This window comes from Salmo salar, chromosome ssa20 (assembly GCF_905237065.1).
Source record: "Salmo salar chromosome ssa20, Ssal_v3.1, whole genome shotgun sequence".
Lineage (NCBI taxonomy): Eukaryota > Metazoa > Chordata > Actinopteri > Salmoniformes > Salmonidae > Salmo > Salmo salar.
Genome location: NC_059461.1, coordinates 10,815,571 through 10,835,261, shown reverse-complemented (window position 1 = coordinate 10,835,261; position 19,691 = coordinate 10,815,571). Strand labels below are relative to the sequence as shown.

Here is a 19,691-nt window from a genome sequence, read left to right as displayed (position 1 = left end):
CATGTGTCTGCTCAAACGGTCAGAAACAGACTCCATGAGGGTGGTATGAGGGCCCGACGTCCACAGGTGGGGGTTGTGCTTACAGCCCAACACCGTGCAGGACGTTTGGCATTTGCCAGAGAACACCAAGATTGGCAAATTCGCCACTGGCGCCCTGTGCTCTTCACAGATGAAAGCAGGTTCACACTGAGTACGTGACAGACGTGACAGAGTCTGGAGACGCCGTGGAGAACGTTCTGCTGCCTGCAACATCCTCCAGCATGACCGGTTTGGCGGTGGTTCAGTCATGGTGTGGGGTGGCATTTCTTTGGGGGGCCGCACAGCCCTCCATGTGCTCGCCAGAGGTAGCCTGACTGCCATTAGGTACCGAGATGAGATCCTCAGACCCCTTGTGAGACCATATGCTGGTGCGGTTGGCCCTGGGTTCCTCCTAATGCAAGACAATGCTAGACCTCATGTGGCTGGAGTGTGTCAGCAGTTCCTGCAAGAGGAAGGCATTGATGCTATGGACTGGCCCGCCCGTTCCCCAGACCTGAATCCAATTGAGCACATCTGGGACATCATGTCTCGCTCCATCCACCAACGCCACGTTGCACCACAGACTGTCCAGGAGTTGGCAGATGCTTTAGTCCAGGTCTGGGAGGAGATCCCTCAGGAGACCATCCGTCACCTCATCAGGAGCATGCCAAGGCGTTGTAGGGAGCTCATACAGGCACGTGGAGGCCACACACACTACTGAGCCTCATTTTGACTTGTTTTAAGGACATTACATCAAAGTTGGATCAGCCTGTAGTGTGGTTTTCCACTTTAATTTTGAGTGTGACTCCAAATCCAGACCTCCATGGGTTGATAAATTGGATTTCCATTGATTAGTTTAGTGTGATTTCGTTGTCAGCACATTCAACTATGTAAAGAAAGAAGTATTTAGTAAGATTATTTCTTTCATTCAGATCTAGGATGTGTTGTTTAAGTGTTCCCTTTATTTTTTTGAGCAGTATATATCGATCTTTTTTTTTCCTGAACTTACCCTTGAAGTGGTAATAGTAGAATGCACAAGGTTCAATTTCAAATTGGGTGGTGAATCATCAGTTTTCTTCTTGACATGTCAGTCATTGCAGACCAGAAAGCTATTTATTACTTGTCAGAAATGTCCAGATCAACTAGACCATGTCATGTCGTTTTTTTTAGCCCAAAGATTTTGTTGTAATGTTTGAGTCACTCAAATATCACATGAACACACACAAGACATGGCAAATGTGTAGAATTGCTGAAAATTAGCTTTAAACAGATGTCTTCTCTGCACCCCTTGACAAAATGTGTAGATTTGCAGTAAATAAGCTTTAAACCTGCAAAATGTTCTCTCCACCATCAAGAGGGGTGTAAACAGTGCTTGCTCCTCAATGCTGGAAAGGGGAGCCTGAGTGTAATACTTTGTGATCCCCTGATTTAGCAGACACTCTTAGCCAGTGCAATTAGGGTAAAGTGCATTGCTCAAGGGCACATTGACAATTTTTTACCTAGTCAGCTCATGGATTCAAACCAGCAACCTTTCAGTTATGGGCCCAATGGCTTGACCACTAGGCTATCTGCCAATTGAATATGTGGAATGACTGCTTTGATAAACATCATGAGAAAGTGCTGCTGCTGAGACTGCAGGGAATGCAGTTATTTTTAACATCACCAAGTATACTAGAAGAAAACAGAACACAGACAAACTACTCTGCACCTGATCTGAAAGTGTTAACCCTGTCACCCGCTAAATCCAACGTGAATGCTGTTCATGGGAATCACAGTGGATGTAATTCCCAGCGTCCTCTCTGCTGTGGTAAGACCATGGATGCGTCCCAATAATCGATATAGAGAAACTTCTTTTCATCCCGCTCCTGCACCAATCCAATGCTTTTAGATTTGTGGGAAAGAGTGAACGAGTGCACACTTCAAGAGAAATAAGGTATTATTGGGATGCACCCCACGGATTGTCACGGGTGGATCAGAGTGCCTCTCTCCTCTCCAACAGATATCGGACACGACACAATGAATCAATGGAGGCTTTCCACACTGTTATACGTTTTAAATGATCTGTCGGCATGGTTGATTTTCTGCCCGTTTTCTTCCCCCATTTGATTTGAGTTAAGTAGACAAGCAGAGCCTATTTCCACCCCTTCGATAGATACATAGTATGGCATTTTTATTCCACAAGGATATTTAAATTAGATGAAATTTAACATTTTCTATTAACTGGATTTGACTAAGCTTTTTTGGGGGAAATTGATTGTCCTTCATAAATGTGTTTTTATAATCTCTTTGTAATATATAATCTCTTTATTTTTGGCATGCAGGTGAATTTATGCTTGTCGTCTTCTTAAGCACTTAGCTTGGGCCTACTGGTTTAAATTATGTATGGGAAAAAAGTCTCCCACTAAATGAAAAGCTGCAAAGTTTTTTCAACTGTATGTGCTGTGTCAAATTCAGAGAGCAGTTTTCTCTCTTACAGTAGCCTCTTCTCACAGGCACTCAACAGTTTTACACTGCCATGTTTTTGATTTTTTTTTTTTTCAAATGTGCTAAGTTTAACAAACAAAATAGTTATTCTGGAAAAATATGGAAACGGGGTTATTTATGCAAGTGTGCTTTACTCAGGGGAAGAAAGGAGGGAGGTTAGGAGGAAGTGATGTTACGAAACCGATGAACTAGCCAACTAATATTGATGCAATCGCTTTGTCTAGTGGTCCTAGGCCTAGTTACACGGTCTGTTACCTGAATGATTGTGTGCATTTATGTGAGAACCGTGTTTGAGGACCGTGTTGGATGACCAACCAGGAGACAGCAATTTACGAATTCTGGTCCCGCTACCACTTGACTTCTTGGACGGCCAGTCCAAGTGGATTATTATTTGTTAAGATGGTGAAGAAACATAAATATGTACAAAAATGAAAAACACAAGGCATTTCAAAACTAAAACCTAAAAAACTAACGAAAGGCCTCATGGCCAGGAAACAAACCCAGCAGCCTCATGGCTTGCCAGCTGGGATACTGACTGACAATCACCCTAATTGGCAGCACCAGTGGGGTATACTACGATGGAAGCTAGATCTACTCAGGATTTTATAAAGCTAGTCGGCTTCAAATTCCAGTTTAGGCTTCATCCATACTACGAAGGTGGATATTGATCATGCAGCTGCCGCTAAGTCAAACAGGCTTTTAACTGTGCGTGCATGTCACACATGGCTAGTCGAACTATTCATTGAGACTATGCCACATTTTCATTTTAGCTGAAATCAACATGAAAGAAAAGTTATCTTGCAATTTCAGCAGGTTATGGCGTGTTAGAAGTGCCGTCTTTTATTACTTATCGTTAATGCCGTCTTTGATGTGCTTTGGTGTGCTTATCAATGCACAAGCACCTTTCTTCCCACTCCTCTCGATAATAGAATTGTATTAAGTTTTACAAAAGTTTTACTGTGCTTGAACTTTCAAAATGCATCCTGTCAAAATGTGTAATGTGATAGACATTTTCATTTAACTGTTAACACACACACAAAAAAAACATTTGATTCTTAAAATATTGAATCAGTCGTCTTCCTCAAAAAAAGGGGATGATGACGCAATCTTTGCAAGAGGGATGGATTCACTGTTACTGTAATGCTAAAGACTACCAGTCTGGTTCAAAGATGCAAACTTTTATTAGCTTACTTTGGACCAGTCTTACCAGCAGGGGAAGCTGTCAACAATATTTCTTCATAATTTTTTTAAACATAGCCAAGTGTTTCTACTCAACACTTGACATTACTTTTTTCCAAAAGTGGATTCAGTACACGCCACAACTGCAACTGTCATTAGACCTTTGCTCTAGGAGGGCAAGGCGACGTGGAACATTTAAAAGCATTTCACTCTGGTCGATAGCAGAGTGAGCAGGAAGTCCTGTTTTTGCATGTTTGGCATTTAGCACATCCAGGCAGTGGCTGGCTGGTCTCACGCTGATACAGCCAGTACAGAGACTTTTTAGTTTGTGACCATATCTCCGCTGTGAGTTAGGCCCCAAGGTAACAGAGGTGTCCACACTTCTAACTGGGCAGAACCCACATTCCGCCATGTCAGTGCTCAGCAGACGCCTTATGTGATTTGACATCTCGCCACCTCAAGTGGAAACGGTAGTCATGAAAGGAGTTGGGATTGTGTGTGTGCATGCGTGTGCTTTAGGTGTTTCACTCTTATATTCTCACGCGGTGTCTCCCAGTTGGGCCGGCCTGAGTGCTGCCTGGAGTTAGAATCAAGACTGTGATTATCCGATCAACAGGCTTAAGGCTCGACATGACCACATGTTCAAAAGGCTTTCCCAGAGCATGTGGTTTGACCTGTTCAATTCTTTAATTTGGTATTCTAGAACATGCTTGGTGCTTTTTCTAACTGATGCAAGGGTAGTGATAGGTCTGGATCTGTATTGCCTCAAACAGTTGGCATATTGAAACGTGCACATAATTTTTTTCTCCCTTCATAATGATGCATCTCAAAAGCATTATGTTTGCATGTCTCGATACTGTGATGTTTTATTCAAATACAGGGCCCCCTGCTAAGATACAATAAGATACATTTCTATCCAGTTTTCTGAGTACAGATGCCACGTTCGGAAAAACCATGGGATTTCACCTATTCCTTCTCACACCTCTGCTTTAAGCTTTAATGATGGCGGCCCCATCGTGGGGTTGATGGGCCGTCATATCATCCTGTTGAGTCCATATGCCTGTGTGAGCTGTACTTACAGTACACTACCCCGGCTCCTGCCGTTTGCCCTGTGTACACTCCACACACACACACACACTTCCAGCAGTCTAGAAATTGGGTGAGGTTATATGAGCAGTGTAGATTAAATGAGTCTTCAACACATACAATTAAATTAGCTCAGCTAGAGGGGGAGCTAGCTGCTAGCTGGGTGCTATGTATGTATACAGTGTGGAGTAGTAGAGGGGCTAATTGTATTCCTCTACAGCAGCCTCACACTCTTTTCACCCCTCTGACAAAACTAGCACTTCAAATATGGACATTGGCGTTACACGCAAACTCTCATCTCAATGAGTAGATGGGGGGGTTTCTCTCTCCTCTTTTTGAGTTTATTTTCTCTTTCCCTATTTGTCCCACAGAAACACATGCATGTGTCGCCTTGAAGCACCATGCAGGGATAATTAATTCTGCCAAATGTTATGAATGTTTTCCACTGATGGGGGAAACAGACGGTGATGGAGGAGAACAGGGGATGGGGTGAGCGAGGAGGAGGGGGGTTGGGACTCTTTGAGGTGTTGTTTGTATCGACTTCCACTCACCCGAGGAGAAGGAGTGAGAGAAAGAAAGGAATGCTGTGATTTTTTTTTGTGCCTGTGTCACGAGGATCCAGAGGTTGCCGCTAAGACTTCAAAGCCCCCGGTGTGTCAGGGTTAAGTGTGTTGGAATGTGGGTTTTTGGGGACGCCTGGCTCTAACAAGCTTATCTCGCCCTTTAAATCAGTTTGGGGCATTAAAGTGTTGGGAGCTGACTGTGCCAGGGGCGGTCGTCTTCTTTGACTGCTACCTATGACCGCAAATACAGGTTCCCCTTCAAGCGTGCCTTTGTTTTGGTGGCAGACTCGACAGGTTGGCCAGAATGAGACTACCTCTACGCTGTGCTCTGCTTGGAGGGTAATTGAGCCTCACAATGCAATGTGTCATTCCTTTTCCCTGAAGCAGCAACAGCCTCTCCCATTCCTTTAGTGTCCCTTCATGCATAAGGCAGTTTGCAATTACTGTAATTATAAAAGAGAGGTTATTTAAAGCCCCATTTATATGTCCCCCCCTCCCAAAACAGACATGAACACTTCATTAAACAAAGGGGTGAAGCATCTGTACAGGTCTGGTTTTGAAGGAGGTATCTCTGTTTTAATAGAAAACTATGTAAACCAATGTGTATAATTACCTACATGACATCATGGTAAAGTGCCCTTGTACCAAGATTTGAAATTAGGACCATAGCTGTTCAACTAACATACTGCCTTAGAGAGCCAACCCTTTTTATGTTGTCTTCAGAACCCCAAGAGCTGGCTGCTTACTCCATATCACATAACTCTTGTTCTATAAGAGCACAGAAAGATTGACAGCAAGCCATGTCTTTGGCTCCCTATAAGTCAGGGACCCAGGCCTGAGCCTGCCTGCTCCTCCAAACAGATGTCTACAGTGAAAACCTCTTTGAATCCCTGGAGAAAGTCTGTCAGAACAGGACTGAAGACCAGCTCAGGAGCAATCTCCTGGCCTCATGACAGATGTTGTGGAGATGGGGGCTCATGTGCACCACGTGCCATAGTGAGGCATGTTTGTGTGCTGTGTTTGTGCATGTAATGCTTTCTGATATGTTGTAATGTGTTGCAATAAATAGTAATATAATGTATGGGATGATGTACAGTAACATTATAGTCAGACGAGGGTCTTGAGAACATGAGAGAGCGAGAAGCCTCTGTGTTTTGGCCCACATTTACCACGTTCTGTATAGCAGGCTTGGGTTCAATTCTGAATTGAGTTGTAAATTGTTCTTTATTTCCAATTTAATTCTTGAATTTGTATTGGCCACACCCCACAGAGAATTGAATTTGATTTAAAGAAAGTAGATTTTAATTAAGTTCCATGAAATTCAAATGGCTTATTTATTCTACACATCACTACTGTATACACATGTTTATTTTTACATTGTGTATGGTTACCAATACTCTCATAAATATTGTAAGAACATGTTGTGGGTTGTCTGTAATAATTTATAATTGTTTTACAGCAGATCAAACACTGCAATATGAAAGGGAGCAATCTAACATTTGATGACAATCTTTGAGTTATAATCCAACTAATATTTGAAATGGTATGTATAATCTTTGCATCAATAAGTGGCAGATCCTTTGCTAAAAGATATGTCAAATGAATGAGACTTTCATGTATCAGTTGAATTGCTTTGAATTAAATTATACTTTCTTCAATTCAAATTAATTTCAAATTCTGCTTCCTGTGGGGTGTGGCCAATTAAAATTCATGGGTTGAGTTTAATTAAATTCAGAAATGTAGGATGATATATGGGCTCCTGTGTATTGTAAATCCAGCTCAGGAAATCCATATCTCTCTCTCTCTCTCTCATTTGTACTACCTCTCTCCTTTTTGACCGCTTCTCTTGCTCTCTCTTCGCCCCATGAAGGGGATTGGTGTGCATGGATCTAGCAAGACAGTTACTGTACCGTCATGGTGTTATTGACATTGAGCCAAATCAAAAGCAGACTTCTGGATCATTTGTGGTTATGGTTTCAAACTATGTCATGGTTGCCATGTTGTGTGTAGAACATTCCCTGATGCCAGTCATGCGTTTATATTCATGAGCTATGAATGAAGCCTTTGATCCTCAAGCCATGAATTTATGTGACCTTTTTGTTAGCATGTGAAAGAGATTCAAATGATGTTACAGTATCTTCAACAGAATGGACAATTTGTGTTTTTCACCCGGGGTCCTCTTTGGGATGCAGTCTGGGATGATTAGGCATTCCACATGCACATATTGGATTGTTTTTCTCTTCTGATTCAAAGCTATGCTGATTCATGCTCAATTATAAAAGATGAACCAAAAACGCTCATAATTCTGCTCAGACATCTCGCTTGATCTCCCTAAATGCACAGTTTTATGCTCCACGGAAACCCATCTCATCATGCACTGCTCTCAGGTTCTTCCACTTTAGATTCAAATTATTTGTAATTTTCTGCAGTATGAATTCCCATACATTACTCATTGAGCATAATTAACAGAGAATAAATATAGGGAAGCTAACCCTGACAATCCATTGTCTTCATTGCATGGAATCCTGCATGGGCTTGGTAATAGTGAAGCAGATAGTAACGGTGCATTCTGTACACGCTAGTCAGAAACCTACACTGTTGTGTTAGCTCTAAATAATTGAACTTGGCGAGAACTGAGCATCTCTGACACTTTCGTTTAGCTGAGTCGGAGGTGATAAAGGAAAGTTTTTCTCTGTTTCTATCTCTCTCCCTCACCCACCACACTCTCTCTGTCTCTCTCAGGTTGACATGCTCCTGCCTACTAAAGTCACCGGCATCATCACCCAGGGGGCCAAGGACTTTGGCCATGTCCAGTTCGTCGGCTCCTACAAGGTGGCCTACAGCAACGATGGAGAGAGGTGGCTCGTATATCAAGATGAAAAACAGAGGAAGGACAAGGTGAGCCATCCTCACTCCATTAACAGTACTGCTTAACATGTAACCCAAACCCTGCATGCCATCAGTAGTGGAAGGAACAGTATCCACCAAAACTCAAGCATAATATTAGTAGATGTAAAAGGCGAACACTATTTTGATATGCAGTAAAATCCCAAATGAATACAAATAGAAATGTTAATTTTGCAGCCAAGAATTGAATCCAATTGAATGAAAAAGTGAATGATTGGGAAAAGCACAGCGAGGAGAAAAAAGACAATAAATGCTAAAACAAACAATCAAACACAAAACAACAATTGACAGAATTAATGGAGAAATGTATTGTGCTGCTTATCGTTGTCAAGCTCGGACCCAGTCTCATCGCTCATCGTTAGCACTGCATCTTCCCATCTCAGGCTCCAGCACAGCTTGCTGAGGCCTCTCTCTGACTTTCTCTTGGCTCCTGGATCAGATAAGGGCACGTTGTCTAGCAGTCCTGGTCGGCATGCTGCCTGAAATTGTGTTTACGGTCCTTCACCAGAGTACATGTGACCATTCCAATCGCCCACCCCAGCTAACGGAAAGGGAAGGAGGCTGTGACAACACTCTGCTGTCAGGAGAGCAGCAGCACTACTGGGCCTGTTCTTTTAGAGGAGGCCTGTTTACTTTGCTACTCTCGCTGGGTTGTTTAACGATAAGGATTTCCTGGAGCTTTTGCTGATGATGGTCAGAGCAGGGCTAACCTGGGAGGAAACACACCTACACATACACCTAAACAGACACACACACACACACACACACACACACACACACACACACACACACACACACACACACACACACAGATCTCTTGATTTATGCAAGCCTTTAAAGCACACTGGCAGCTTTCATTCTCTCTTTAACAGGCTATAGTGAACTAGATTCTCCCAGAAGCATGAATCCACAAAATTAGCATATGAACAGTGATCAAATTAGTTTAACCTGTTAGGGCTAGGGGGCAGTATTGACACGGCTGGATAAAAAACATACCCGATTTAATCTGGTTACCACTCCTACCCAGTAACTAGAATATGCATATACTTATTACATATGGATAGAAAACACCCTAAATTTTCTAAAACTGTTTGAATGGTGTCTGTGAGTATAACAGAACTCAAATGGCAGGTCAAAACCTAAGAGATTCCTTTACAGGAAGTGGCCTGTCTGACCATTTCTTGAACTTCTTTTCCATCTCTATCTTTTACTAAGGATCTCTGCTCTAACGTGACACTTCCCACGTCGTCCATAGGCGCTCAGAGCCCGGGAAAAAACAGAATGTCGTCATTCCAGCCCCAGGCTGAAACACATTATTGCCTTTCTCAAGTGGCCGATCAAGGGACTCTGGGCTTATGCGCATGACCCGACCGCCCCCGCCTTTGTGATTTTTTTCCTCTGTTTGCCGAAAAGGAGATTCCCTGTCGGAATATTATCGCTTTTCTACGAGAAAAATGGCGTAAAAATTGATTTTAAACAGCGGTTGACATGCTTCGAAGTACGGTAATGGAATATTTAGAATTTTATTGTCACGAATTGCGCCATGCGCGTGACACTTCTTTACCATTTCGGATAGTGTCTGGAACGCACGAACAAAACGCCGCTATTCGGATATAACGATGGATTATTTTGGACCAAACCAACATTTGTTAATGAAGTAGCAGTCCTGGGTGTGCATTCTGACGAAGACAACAAAAGGTAATCAAACTTTTATAATAGTAAATATGATTATGGTGAGTGCTAAACTTGCCAGGTGTCTAAATAGCGAGCCCGTGATGCCTGGGCTATGTACTTAGAATATAGCAAAATGTGCTTTCACCAAAAAGCTATTTTAAAATCGGACATATCGAGTGCATAGAGGAGGTCTGTATCTATAATTCTTAAAATAATTGTTATGCTTTTTGTGAATGTTTATCGTGAGTAATTTAGTAAAATGTTAGCGAATTCCCCGGAAGTTTGCGGGGGGTATGCTAGTTCTGAACGTCACATGCTAATGTAAAAAGCTGGTTTTTGATATAAATATGAACTTGATTGAACAAAACATGCATGTATTGTATAACATAATGTCCTAGGGTTGTCATCTGATGAAGATCATCAAAGGTGAGTGCTGCATTTAGCTGTCTTCTGGGTTTTGGTGACATATGCTGGCTTGAAAAATGGGTGTCTGATTATTTCTGGCTTGGTACTCTGCTGACATAATCTAATGTTTTGCTTTCGTTGTAAAGCCTTTTTGAAATCGGACAGTGTGGTTAGATTAACGAGAGTCTTGTCTTTAAATAGCTGTAAAATAGTCATATGTTTGAGAAATTGAAGTAATAGGATTTTTAAGGTTTTGAAAATCGCGCCACAGGCTGCAAGTGGCTGTTACGTAGGTGGGACGCAAGCGTCTCACCTAGCCCATAGAGGTTAATACAGTAAATTGCTGTCTTTTTTCATATGTGGAGCAGGGTGAAGATAAAGATTCTAATATATACAGTGCCTTCGGAAAGTATTCAGTCCCCTTTACTTTTTCCACATTTTGTTACGTTACAGCCTTATTCTAAAATGGATTAAATCGGGGGTGGGGGGTTTTCAATCTACACACAATACCCCATCATGACAAAACAAAATCAATTTTTTTTGTATTCAGTACTTTTTAACCTGTTGGGGCTAGGGGGCAGTATTTTCACGGCTGGATAAAAAAACGTACCCGATTTAATCTGGTTACTAATCCTACCCAGTAACTAGAATATGCATATACTTATTATATATGGATAGAAAACACCCTAAAGTTTCTAAAACTGTTTGAATGGTGTCTGTGAGTATAACAGAACTCATTTGGCAGGCAAAACCCTGAGACAGATTCTGACAGGAAGTGGATATCTGATGTGTTGTATTACCTTTAAACCTATGCCATTGAAAAACACAGGGGCTGAGGAATATTTTGGCACTTCCTATTGCTTCCACTGGATGTCACCAGCCTTTACAAAGTGTTTTGAGTCTTTTACTGTGAGATCTGACCGAACAAGAGCCATGGAACGGTGATGGCCGATTAGACTCTGGCGCGCGAGTTCATGTTGGGTACCCTCGTTCCAATACGTTATAAAAGAGAATGCATTCGTCCACCTTGAATATTATTCATGTTCTGGTTAAAAAGGCCCTAATGATTTATGCTATACAACGTTTGACATGTTTGAACGAACGTAAATATATTTTTTCCCCTCGTTCATGAAGTGAAGTCCGGCGGACTTAGATCATGTGCTAACAAGACAGAGATTTTTGGACATAAATGATGAGCTTTTTTGAACAAAACTACATTCGTTATGGACCTGTGATACCTGGAAGTGACATCTGATGAAGAGAATCAAAGGTAATGGATTATTTACATAGTATTTTCGATTTTAGATCTCCCCAACATGGCGGCTAGTCTGTATCGCAACGCGTATTTTTCTGGGCGCAGTGCTCAGATTATTGCAAAGTGTGATTTCCCAGTAAGGTTATTTTTAAATCTGGCAAGTTGATTGCGTTCAAGAGATGTAAATCTATAATTCTTTAAATGACAATATAATATTTTACCAATGTTTTCTAATTTTAATTATTTAATTTGTGGTGCTGACTTGACTGCCGGTTATTGGAGGGAAACGATTTCCTCAACATCAATGCCATAGTAAAACGCTGTTTTTGGATATAAATATGAACTTGATAGAACTAAAAATGCATGCATTGTCTAACATAATGTCCTAGGAGTGTCATCTGATGGAGATTGTAAAAGGTTAGTGCATCATTTTAGCTGGTTTTATGGTTTTGGTGACCCTGTCTTTGACTTGACAAAACATTACACACAGCTATTGTCAATGTACTCTCCTAACATAATCTAACTTTATGCTTTCGCCGTAAAACCTTTTTGAAATCGGACAACGTGGTTAGATTAAGGAGATGTTTATCTTTCAAAGGGTGTAAGATAGTTGTATGTTTGAAAAATTAGAATTTTGACATTTATTTGGTTTCAAATTTGCCGCTCTTGAAATGCACCTGCTGTTGATGGAGTGCACCACGGGGGGGACGCTAGCGTCCCACCTAGCCCATAGAGGTTAAGTACTCAGTACTTTGTTCAAACACTTTTGGCAGCGATTAGAGCCTTGAGTCTTCTTGGGTATGACGCTACAAACTTGGCACACCTGTATTTGGGGAGTTTCTAACATTCCTCTCTGCAGATCCTCTCAAGCTCTGTCAGGTTGGATGGGGAGCATCGCTGCACAGCCATTTTCAGGTCTCTCCAGAGATGATTCAATCAGTTTCAAGTCCAGGCTCTGGCTGGGCCACTCAAGAACATTCAGAGGCTTGTCCCAAAGCAACTCCTGTGTTGACTTGGCTGTGTGCTTAGGGTCGTTGTCCTGTTGGAAGGTGTACGTTCGCCCAGTCTAGGTCCTGAGCACTCTGAAGCAGGTTTTCATCAAAGATCTTTCTATACTTTGCTCCGTTCATCTTTCCCTCGATCCTGACTAGTCTCCCATTCCCTGCTGCTGAAAAACATCCCCACAGGTTGATGTTGCCACCACTATACTTCACAGTACATGTCGCTTGGCATTCAGGCCAAAAATTTAATTCTCTGGTCTGATGACACCAATAAACTTGTTTCCCGTAGTCTGATAGTCTTTAGGTGCCTCTTGGCAAACTCCAAGCAGAATGTCATGTGCCTTTTACAGAGGATTGGCTTCTGTCTGGCCACTCTACCATAAAGGCCTGATTGGTGAAGTGTGGCAGAGATGGTTGTCCTTCAGGAAGGTTCTCCAGTCTCCACAGAGGAACTCTGGAGCTCTGTCAGTGTGACCATCGGGTTCTTTGTCACCTCCCTGACCAAGGCTCTTCTCCTCCGATTACTCAGTTTGGCAGGGCGGCCAGCTCTAGGAAGAGTCTTAGTGGGTCCAAAGGTCTTCCGTTTAAGAATGATGGAGGCCACTGTGTTCTTGGGGACCTTCAATGCTACAAAAAAAGATTGTACCCTTCCTCAGTTCTGTGCCTGAACACAATCCTGTCTCTGACAATTCCTTTGACCTCAGACAGGTGTGTGCCTTTCCAAATGATGTTGAATCTGTTGAATTTACCACAGGTGGACTCCATTCAAGTTGTAGAAAAATCTCAAGGATGATCAATGGAAACGGGATGCACCTGAGCTCAATTTCGAGTCTCATAGCAAAGGGTCTGAATACTTATGTAAATAAGGTATTTCTGTTTTACATTTTTTATAAATTCGCTAACATTTCTAAAAACCTGTTTTTGTTTTGTCATTATAGTGTATTGTGTGTAGATTGATGAGGAAAATGTTTTATTTAATACATTTTAGAAATAAGACTAACGTAATAAAATGTGGAATAAGTCAAGGGGTCTGAATACTTTCCGAAGTCACTGTATATATGATGGTGGCTTGTTACGACACATATCACCCTCCAATGGGCACACATCAATTTATGCCAACATGTACAAATACATCTTCAGTTTAGCGGCCCATACCTGAAAACACTTCTCCATCCGCCGCTCAAATGCCTCGCTTGAGGAGTTTATAATTTCAACCACAAGATGATCTTTGGATGTGGGCCAACGCTTACTGAGTGTGAGTTTCAGCCAAGCAATCTCAATTTTAAGTACTGGAAGAATTCCAAACGTTTGGCAATCCTGGCAGGGCCGAGAGAAAAGTGATAAAATATACGCTGTCAAGATCATAGCAACCTTCGTGTTGAAATCTATAGTCTCAAATCTCAGGATTTGTGGCCATCAAAGAGTACAGACTGAGAATACAGTGATACTATAATGATGCTATTCATAGGTAGTAAAACAATAAAATATGCAATCCACAAACAAAGCATCCTATCAAAACATCCTATGTCCTATTATCCTTACTCAGGTTCTACTGCATATTTTAGAGCAAGGCCTGGGGGGATATTAATCAGTGTGTCCCAGCACAGAGCTGTGAGGAGCTTTCCAGATATAGGACTTTTCAAGGTGTTTCCGCCTCTCAGTCGAGTGGAGCAGGTGATTAATGCTAGAGGACACATTAGGCTTCCGGACTCCAGAGACTTTTCTTGTCACGCCACAGTCTCGGAGAGGTTGGCCTGGGCTAAGAGTCCTGTCTCTGTCGTCTGTCTGTGTCTCTGTCTCTGTCCATAGATTCAAGCATGAGTGTCTGTGAGAGAGAAAATCTGAAGTACAGTGTTTGTGTGTGTGTACAGTATGTGTGTGTTTTTATGTGCACATTCATGCATGCATGTTTGCGCGCAAGACCGAGAGAGTGTGTACATTTGTGTGTGTGTCTCTGTCTGTGTGGCTGGGCACAGCATTGTACATATTCTCCTCAGGTCTCTCCCCTCCTGAGCCTGAGTGTGGCAGAGACTGCAGGCAGTTAGTTCTAGATTGAGAGAGGAGAGGCCTCTGTCAGCATATGGATACCCATGGACACTATAGCAATTTATTTATTTTATTTTAACTTTATTTAACTAGGCAAATCAGTTAAGAGCAAATTCTTATTTTACAATGACAGCCTTCCCTGGCCAAACCCTCCCCTAACCCGGACGACACTGTGCCAATTGTGTGCCACACTATGGGACTCCCGATCACAGATGGTTGTGATACAGCCCGGTATCACACCAGGGTCTGTAGTGATGCCTCTAGCACTGAGATGCAGTGCCTTACACCGCTGTGCCACTCGAGAGCAAACCAGGGACACGCAAGCTGTCACTCACTTATATGTTGCATGTAGTTATAGAAATACTGTTTATTAAAGTTTGGACACACTTACTCATTCAAGGGTTTTTGTTTATTTTTACTATTTTTTACATCTTAGAATAATAGTGAAGACATCAAAACTATGAAATTACACTTATGGAATCATGTAGTAACTGAAAAAGTGTTAATCCCGTTAGTTTAATCAAATGCTTTTTCTGTGTAATTTGTTTAAAATGTTCAAATACGTATCACATTACACATTTAGCAATGACATAATGCATTTGAAACTTCATGCAGAGTAAAACTTTCGTATGACTTAATACAATTATTTTATCGATAGGAGTGTGGAAAAAGTGCTTGTTAATTGACAAGCATACCAAAGACAGCATTAACCATACGTAATAAAATAAAGAAATCACTTCTTATATGCCATAGCCTGTTGAATTTGCAAGATGACTTTGATTTTATGTTTATTTCGGCACAAATGAAAATGTGGCACTGGCTCACCCATGGATTGATGTTTCAGCATTTTCTCAATGAAGAGTTTGGCGTTCGACTAGCCACGTGCAACATGAATGCGCAGTCCACAACCCAGCTCGAGCAGGCTTGAGTATGCGGCAATTGCACGATCAATATCCACCTTCCTAACATTAATGAAGACTGAGCTGGATTGTGAAGCTAACTGAAGCTGGCTAGCTTTAGAAAACCCAGAGTCGATCTTGCTTGCATCGTAGTGCACCTCTTTGGGCTTTGTCCTGACCACGTGATCGGACTGGGAAAAACTGTGGGCCCTAATGACAGGCTTTATATGCCCTACTCACCATGCTCAGTTAGAACTGCAATAATTCTAGAGCTCTCAGCAGCAGACTCTCATGATATGAGAGCTATTGCTGGTCATACGCAGGGCCCCAGAAAAGCCATTGAGACGTCACCCTCCCTAGAGGGGGAATAAGCTCCGTTTGTATTAGCGATTTGTGGAATAATTTGGGAATTGAGCAGCCTGAAGTGGCTTTCAGTGGGAGGATAATGGAGGCATTCTCACTGCTCTCTTGTTTCAGTAAGGAGCAGGATTCTTTGAGTGGAAATGCACTGCGGCTTGTTCAAGTGTCATTACTTCACGCAAATCCTTTGCACGATGAAGCAGAACATGTCAATCTATATCACAAATGGAATGTTTCACTTTTCAGACCTACCAAACGTACAGTACATACCAGTTAGAGTAACATCATAATTTAATATCCCTGGTGTTGGGGACCATCAGAATGCATTTTGTAAGAAAGGTTTTTGCTCACTGGTGGGGGCTCCAGGAACAGGACTGAGAGAGCCTACTTTCCATAGAAAGGGTTCTGGTTGAACGTTTTCTAGGGGTTGGCTAATTTCAACCACTCAATGGCAGAATGTTTTCAGCACCTGCTGGGGTCCGGCCCACTGGTTTTACATTTCACATAATGACGATGACGAGTCCCATTACATCCCAATTAAATAGTCATAATCACACTTGTTTAATTGAAATGATCATGGACTTTAGTTAAGCTGTCCCAATAGGTACATATATCCCATATTGCATATCATTCTACTGTCGATTAACCACACTTAGGCACAAGGCTTCTAACTATCAACAACACAGTATACATCCCAATACGTCCAGTATGCTTGTTTATATTGGAATATTTCATGCTTGCACGTTTAACTACATATCAACGATGAGATTGATAATTTGCTTCTGGGCCGTTGTTTTGCGCATTGCTTGTCTATTGGGTCTTGTTGGATACTATGGCACTAAGAATGGTCTGCCGTGATGCAATGGATTAAAGGTCGCTAACTCCGCTGCCATGTGTTTTCCAAGGCCAAAAGCACAGGTCGTGACCATACCTCCTAGCATTATGGAAATGTACCATCAGAATTATGTAGCCTACATAGCATGTCCATCACTCTTCGTCTTCTTCTAACCTTTGCTCTTTCTATCCTTTCTAATCTCACTTCTGTGCATAATGAGGCTCACATACACTAACAAGCTTGCTGAGATATGTGTGGGTGTTCAAGATCACCATTCATTTAATCTCATTCCCACTGTCCTTCCTTTCGCAGGTGTTCCAAGGAAACTTTGACAATGACACGCACAGAAAGAATGTGATAGATCCGCCCATCTACGCCCGATTTGTCCGGATCCTTCCATGGTCGTGGTACGGAAGGATCACTTTGCGTGCAGAGTTACTGGGATGCACAGAGGAAGAGTGACCACCCTTCCCCCTCATCTGTCCACCTATCCCCTCTCCCCCCTTTAATACTGGATCATCTATCCCAGATTCAGTGTTTCAATATAAACTGTGCAACCTGTAAAAATAAATCATTTTCCAATGGATTTTTCAAGAATATGTGTTTGGTTATGGTGGGTTGCTGTTTGATTTTAAACTTGCCCTTGTCCTGGTTTTGTCCCTTTTTGTTTTCTTATTTTTGTGGTCAATGTCTTTTTATTCCTCTCCAGTTTTTTTCCCCATCATGTTTGGAATGAACTTGGGTAACATATTTGATGGGAGGGAGCTGGAGTGTGGAGAGGGGAATCACACTGTGGTTTAAACATATTGCCCTGGAAGCTACTGTACAGTGTCACTTTTTAACAAAGAAAATGTGAAACCTGTCTATCATGCTTCATTGGAAATTGTTAACCCCACTGAAACTTATTACGGAACTATCCCAAAAATCAATTAACTTTCACAACTAAATACTACAGTGACAGATACATATATATTTACTTTTGATTATAACACCTCTTCAAGCTAGGCTTTTAACATTACTGACACTGACATTGTAGTGCAAATAAAATACAATAACAATGCTCAATGCTGTTGTATCAAATGTAAAACACTAAGTAATTGCATGGTGCATAAATTATATTAAAAGTTTATTATGACATAATTTAAAACTCCTTCCCTAAGAGCAATTGCTTTGGTGTAGGTATCTATTCTAACGTGCATTTCTCAATAGTTCTGATACATGCTGCAAAATCTTAAAAGTGATCTAGTGGGCGAATAACAAGGACAAAAGTGGCACTGCAGTATAGATACAGAGGTTGATGGGCTGGCTGATTGAAGTGTGTCCAAATACTCTTGAATTTTCTATCTCATCTTTAATTTATTTAAATCTAATTAGCATTTACATTTTGTGTTTGAAAGATATCTTCTTGGAATTGTCACATTTATAGAATTGTATACATTGTTTAGTTTTTTGTAAATTTTCTTTGCTTTTGTTTCCTTATGCCCAATCCTCCTTCTGCCTTTACAATATCATTTTTAATCAATGTGAAAAGCTCAGGATAGAAGTCACCCATCCATACCCACACAAAGAGTAAGCCCTCCTTTGAATAATAATATTTGACAATATTTTATGTGTACAGACATTACCATGCTAATGAAATAAATCAAATTATATAAAAAATCTATCACACAAATTCTATTAACAGAATCACACAAAAAGCTTTCTATTCATGCGTTTTCAAAAGAATATAAATACATGTAAGAACTTTGAATATTTAAATATCTGTACAATGAACATTATCAGTTGTTGTTACAGTATGTCACTGTATTTCAGTGTTGCATTTGAAAGTATCATGACATGCATCATGAAAGTCTAATATTTCTTAGATCCATGGACACAGCATAAGCATCATGCCATGCAACTCACTTTTTATAATGGATGTATTTGGCTGTGCATAATGGTTTTTATTTAATTTTTTAATATCTTGGCTTTTGATCAAGCTATTTATGAGTATATCTTGTCAAGAAGTTTCTGTGTCCATAACGTTGTCTTCTTGATTGATCATTCTAGATCGCTGTCTGTGTGCGCTTTTCACACAACGGGATCGTTACTAACCAATGGAGATGTCAGCATGACATATGAGGAGGGATACAGTATCAAATATGTCCATGTCCACAGGCACATTTAGTTATAACATTATGTTACAGTTCTTTTACCTTGCACTCACCATTGGTGCATTGTAAAACCTTTGCTAACTGGTGAAGGGGAACCAATAAGTCAATTTTGTGTTTCTGTGTCTACTCAGTCTGAGTATCAAGCGCTATATAGAAAAGTGTACCAATGATATGCTAATTAGTCCACGCCTGCAGAAGAGAGAGTCAGAAACTACGACTGTGTACAGCTGAGAAAGGATTCTGCTTTTTCGGTCTTTCCGTTTGACCAATAAAAAAGATGTCTGTGAATCAAATGGCTTGCCTTCTTTTTGCTCGCAAAGGTGTCACATTACCCTACTTTAATAATATAATGCTCATCTCTTGTTCTCTGTGGTCATGCTCTACTTTCTCACAGCATCTAATTTCACGTGGCTGTGCTGCAGTGTGTCATCTTCATTGATTTACCTTAGGCTGCCATGCTTAGTTGCTTTGTAGCACATTCAACTTCATTTTCTTGGCTGTGGCAGGAGATCAAAACATGATTCGAAGGCCAAATGTGGATATGCATTGTCCAGTAGTGATTGAATTATATGTGAGCACTTATGGGGAGATACAGTGCCTTCAGAAAGTATTCACACCCTTTGACATTTTCCACATTTTGTTCTGTTACAAATTGGGATTAAAAAGTTATTGTCTTTTTTTTCTATGATCAACACAAACTACTCTAATGTCAAAGTGGAAGAAAACTTTGTTTTAAGATTCATGAACAATAAAACGCTCATATATATTGATTAGATAAGTATTCAACCACCTGAGTCCATATACAGTTGAAGTTTGAGGCTTACAT

At 41.1% G+C, this 19,691-nt stretch overlaps 1 protein-coding gene across 4 annotated transcripts in view; it reads left to right on the top strand.

The window, feature by feature from the left end:
• Positions 1-19,158, top strand: part of LOC106580141 (EGF-like repeat and discoidin I-like domain-containing protein 3) — a 304,272-nt gene extending 285,114 nt beyond the window's left edge. For all 4 annotated transcript variants that reach the window (XM_014160860.2, XM_014160861.2, XM_014160859.2 and 1 more), the window contains 2 exons: positions 8,073-8,228; positions 17,025-19,158. In XM_014160860.2, the coding sequence (XP_014016335.2) occupies positions 8,073-8,228; positions 17,025-17,174 (306 nt within the window). In that variant the 3' untranslated portion in view covers positions 17,175-19,158. The remainder of the gene's footprint in view (positions 1-8,072; positions 8,229-17,024) is intronic.
• The last annotated feature ends 533 nt before the right edge of the window (positions 19,159-19,691 follow it).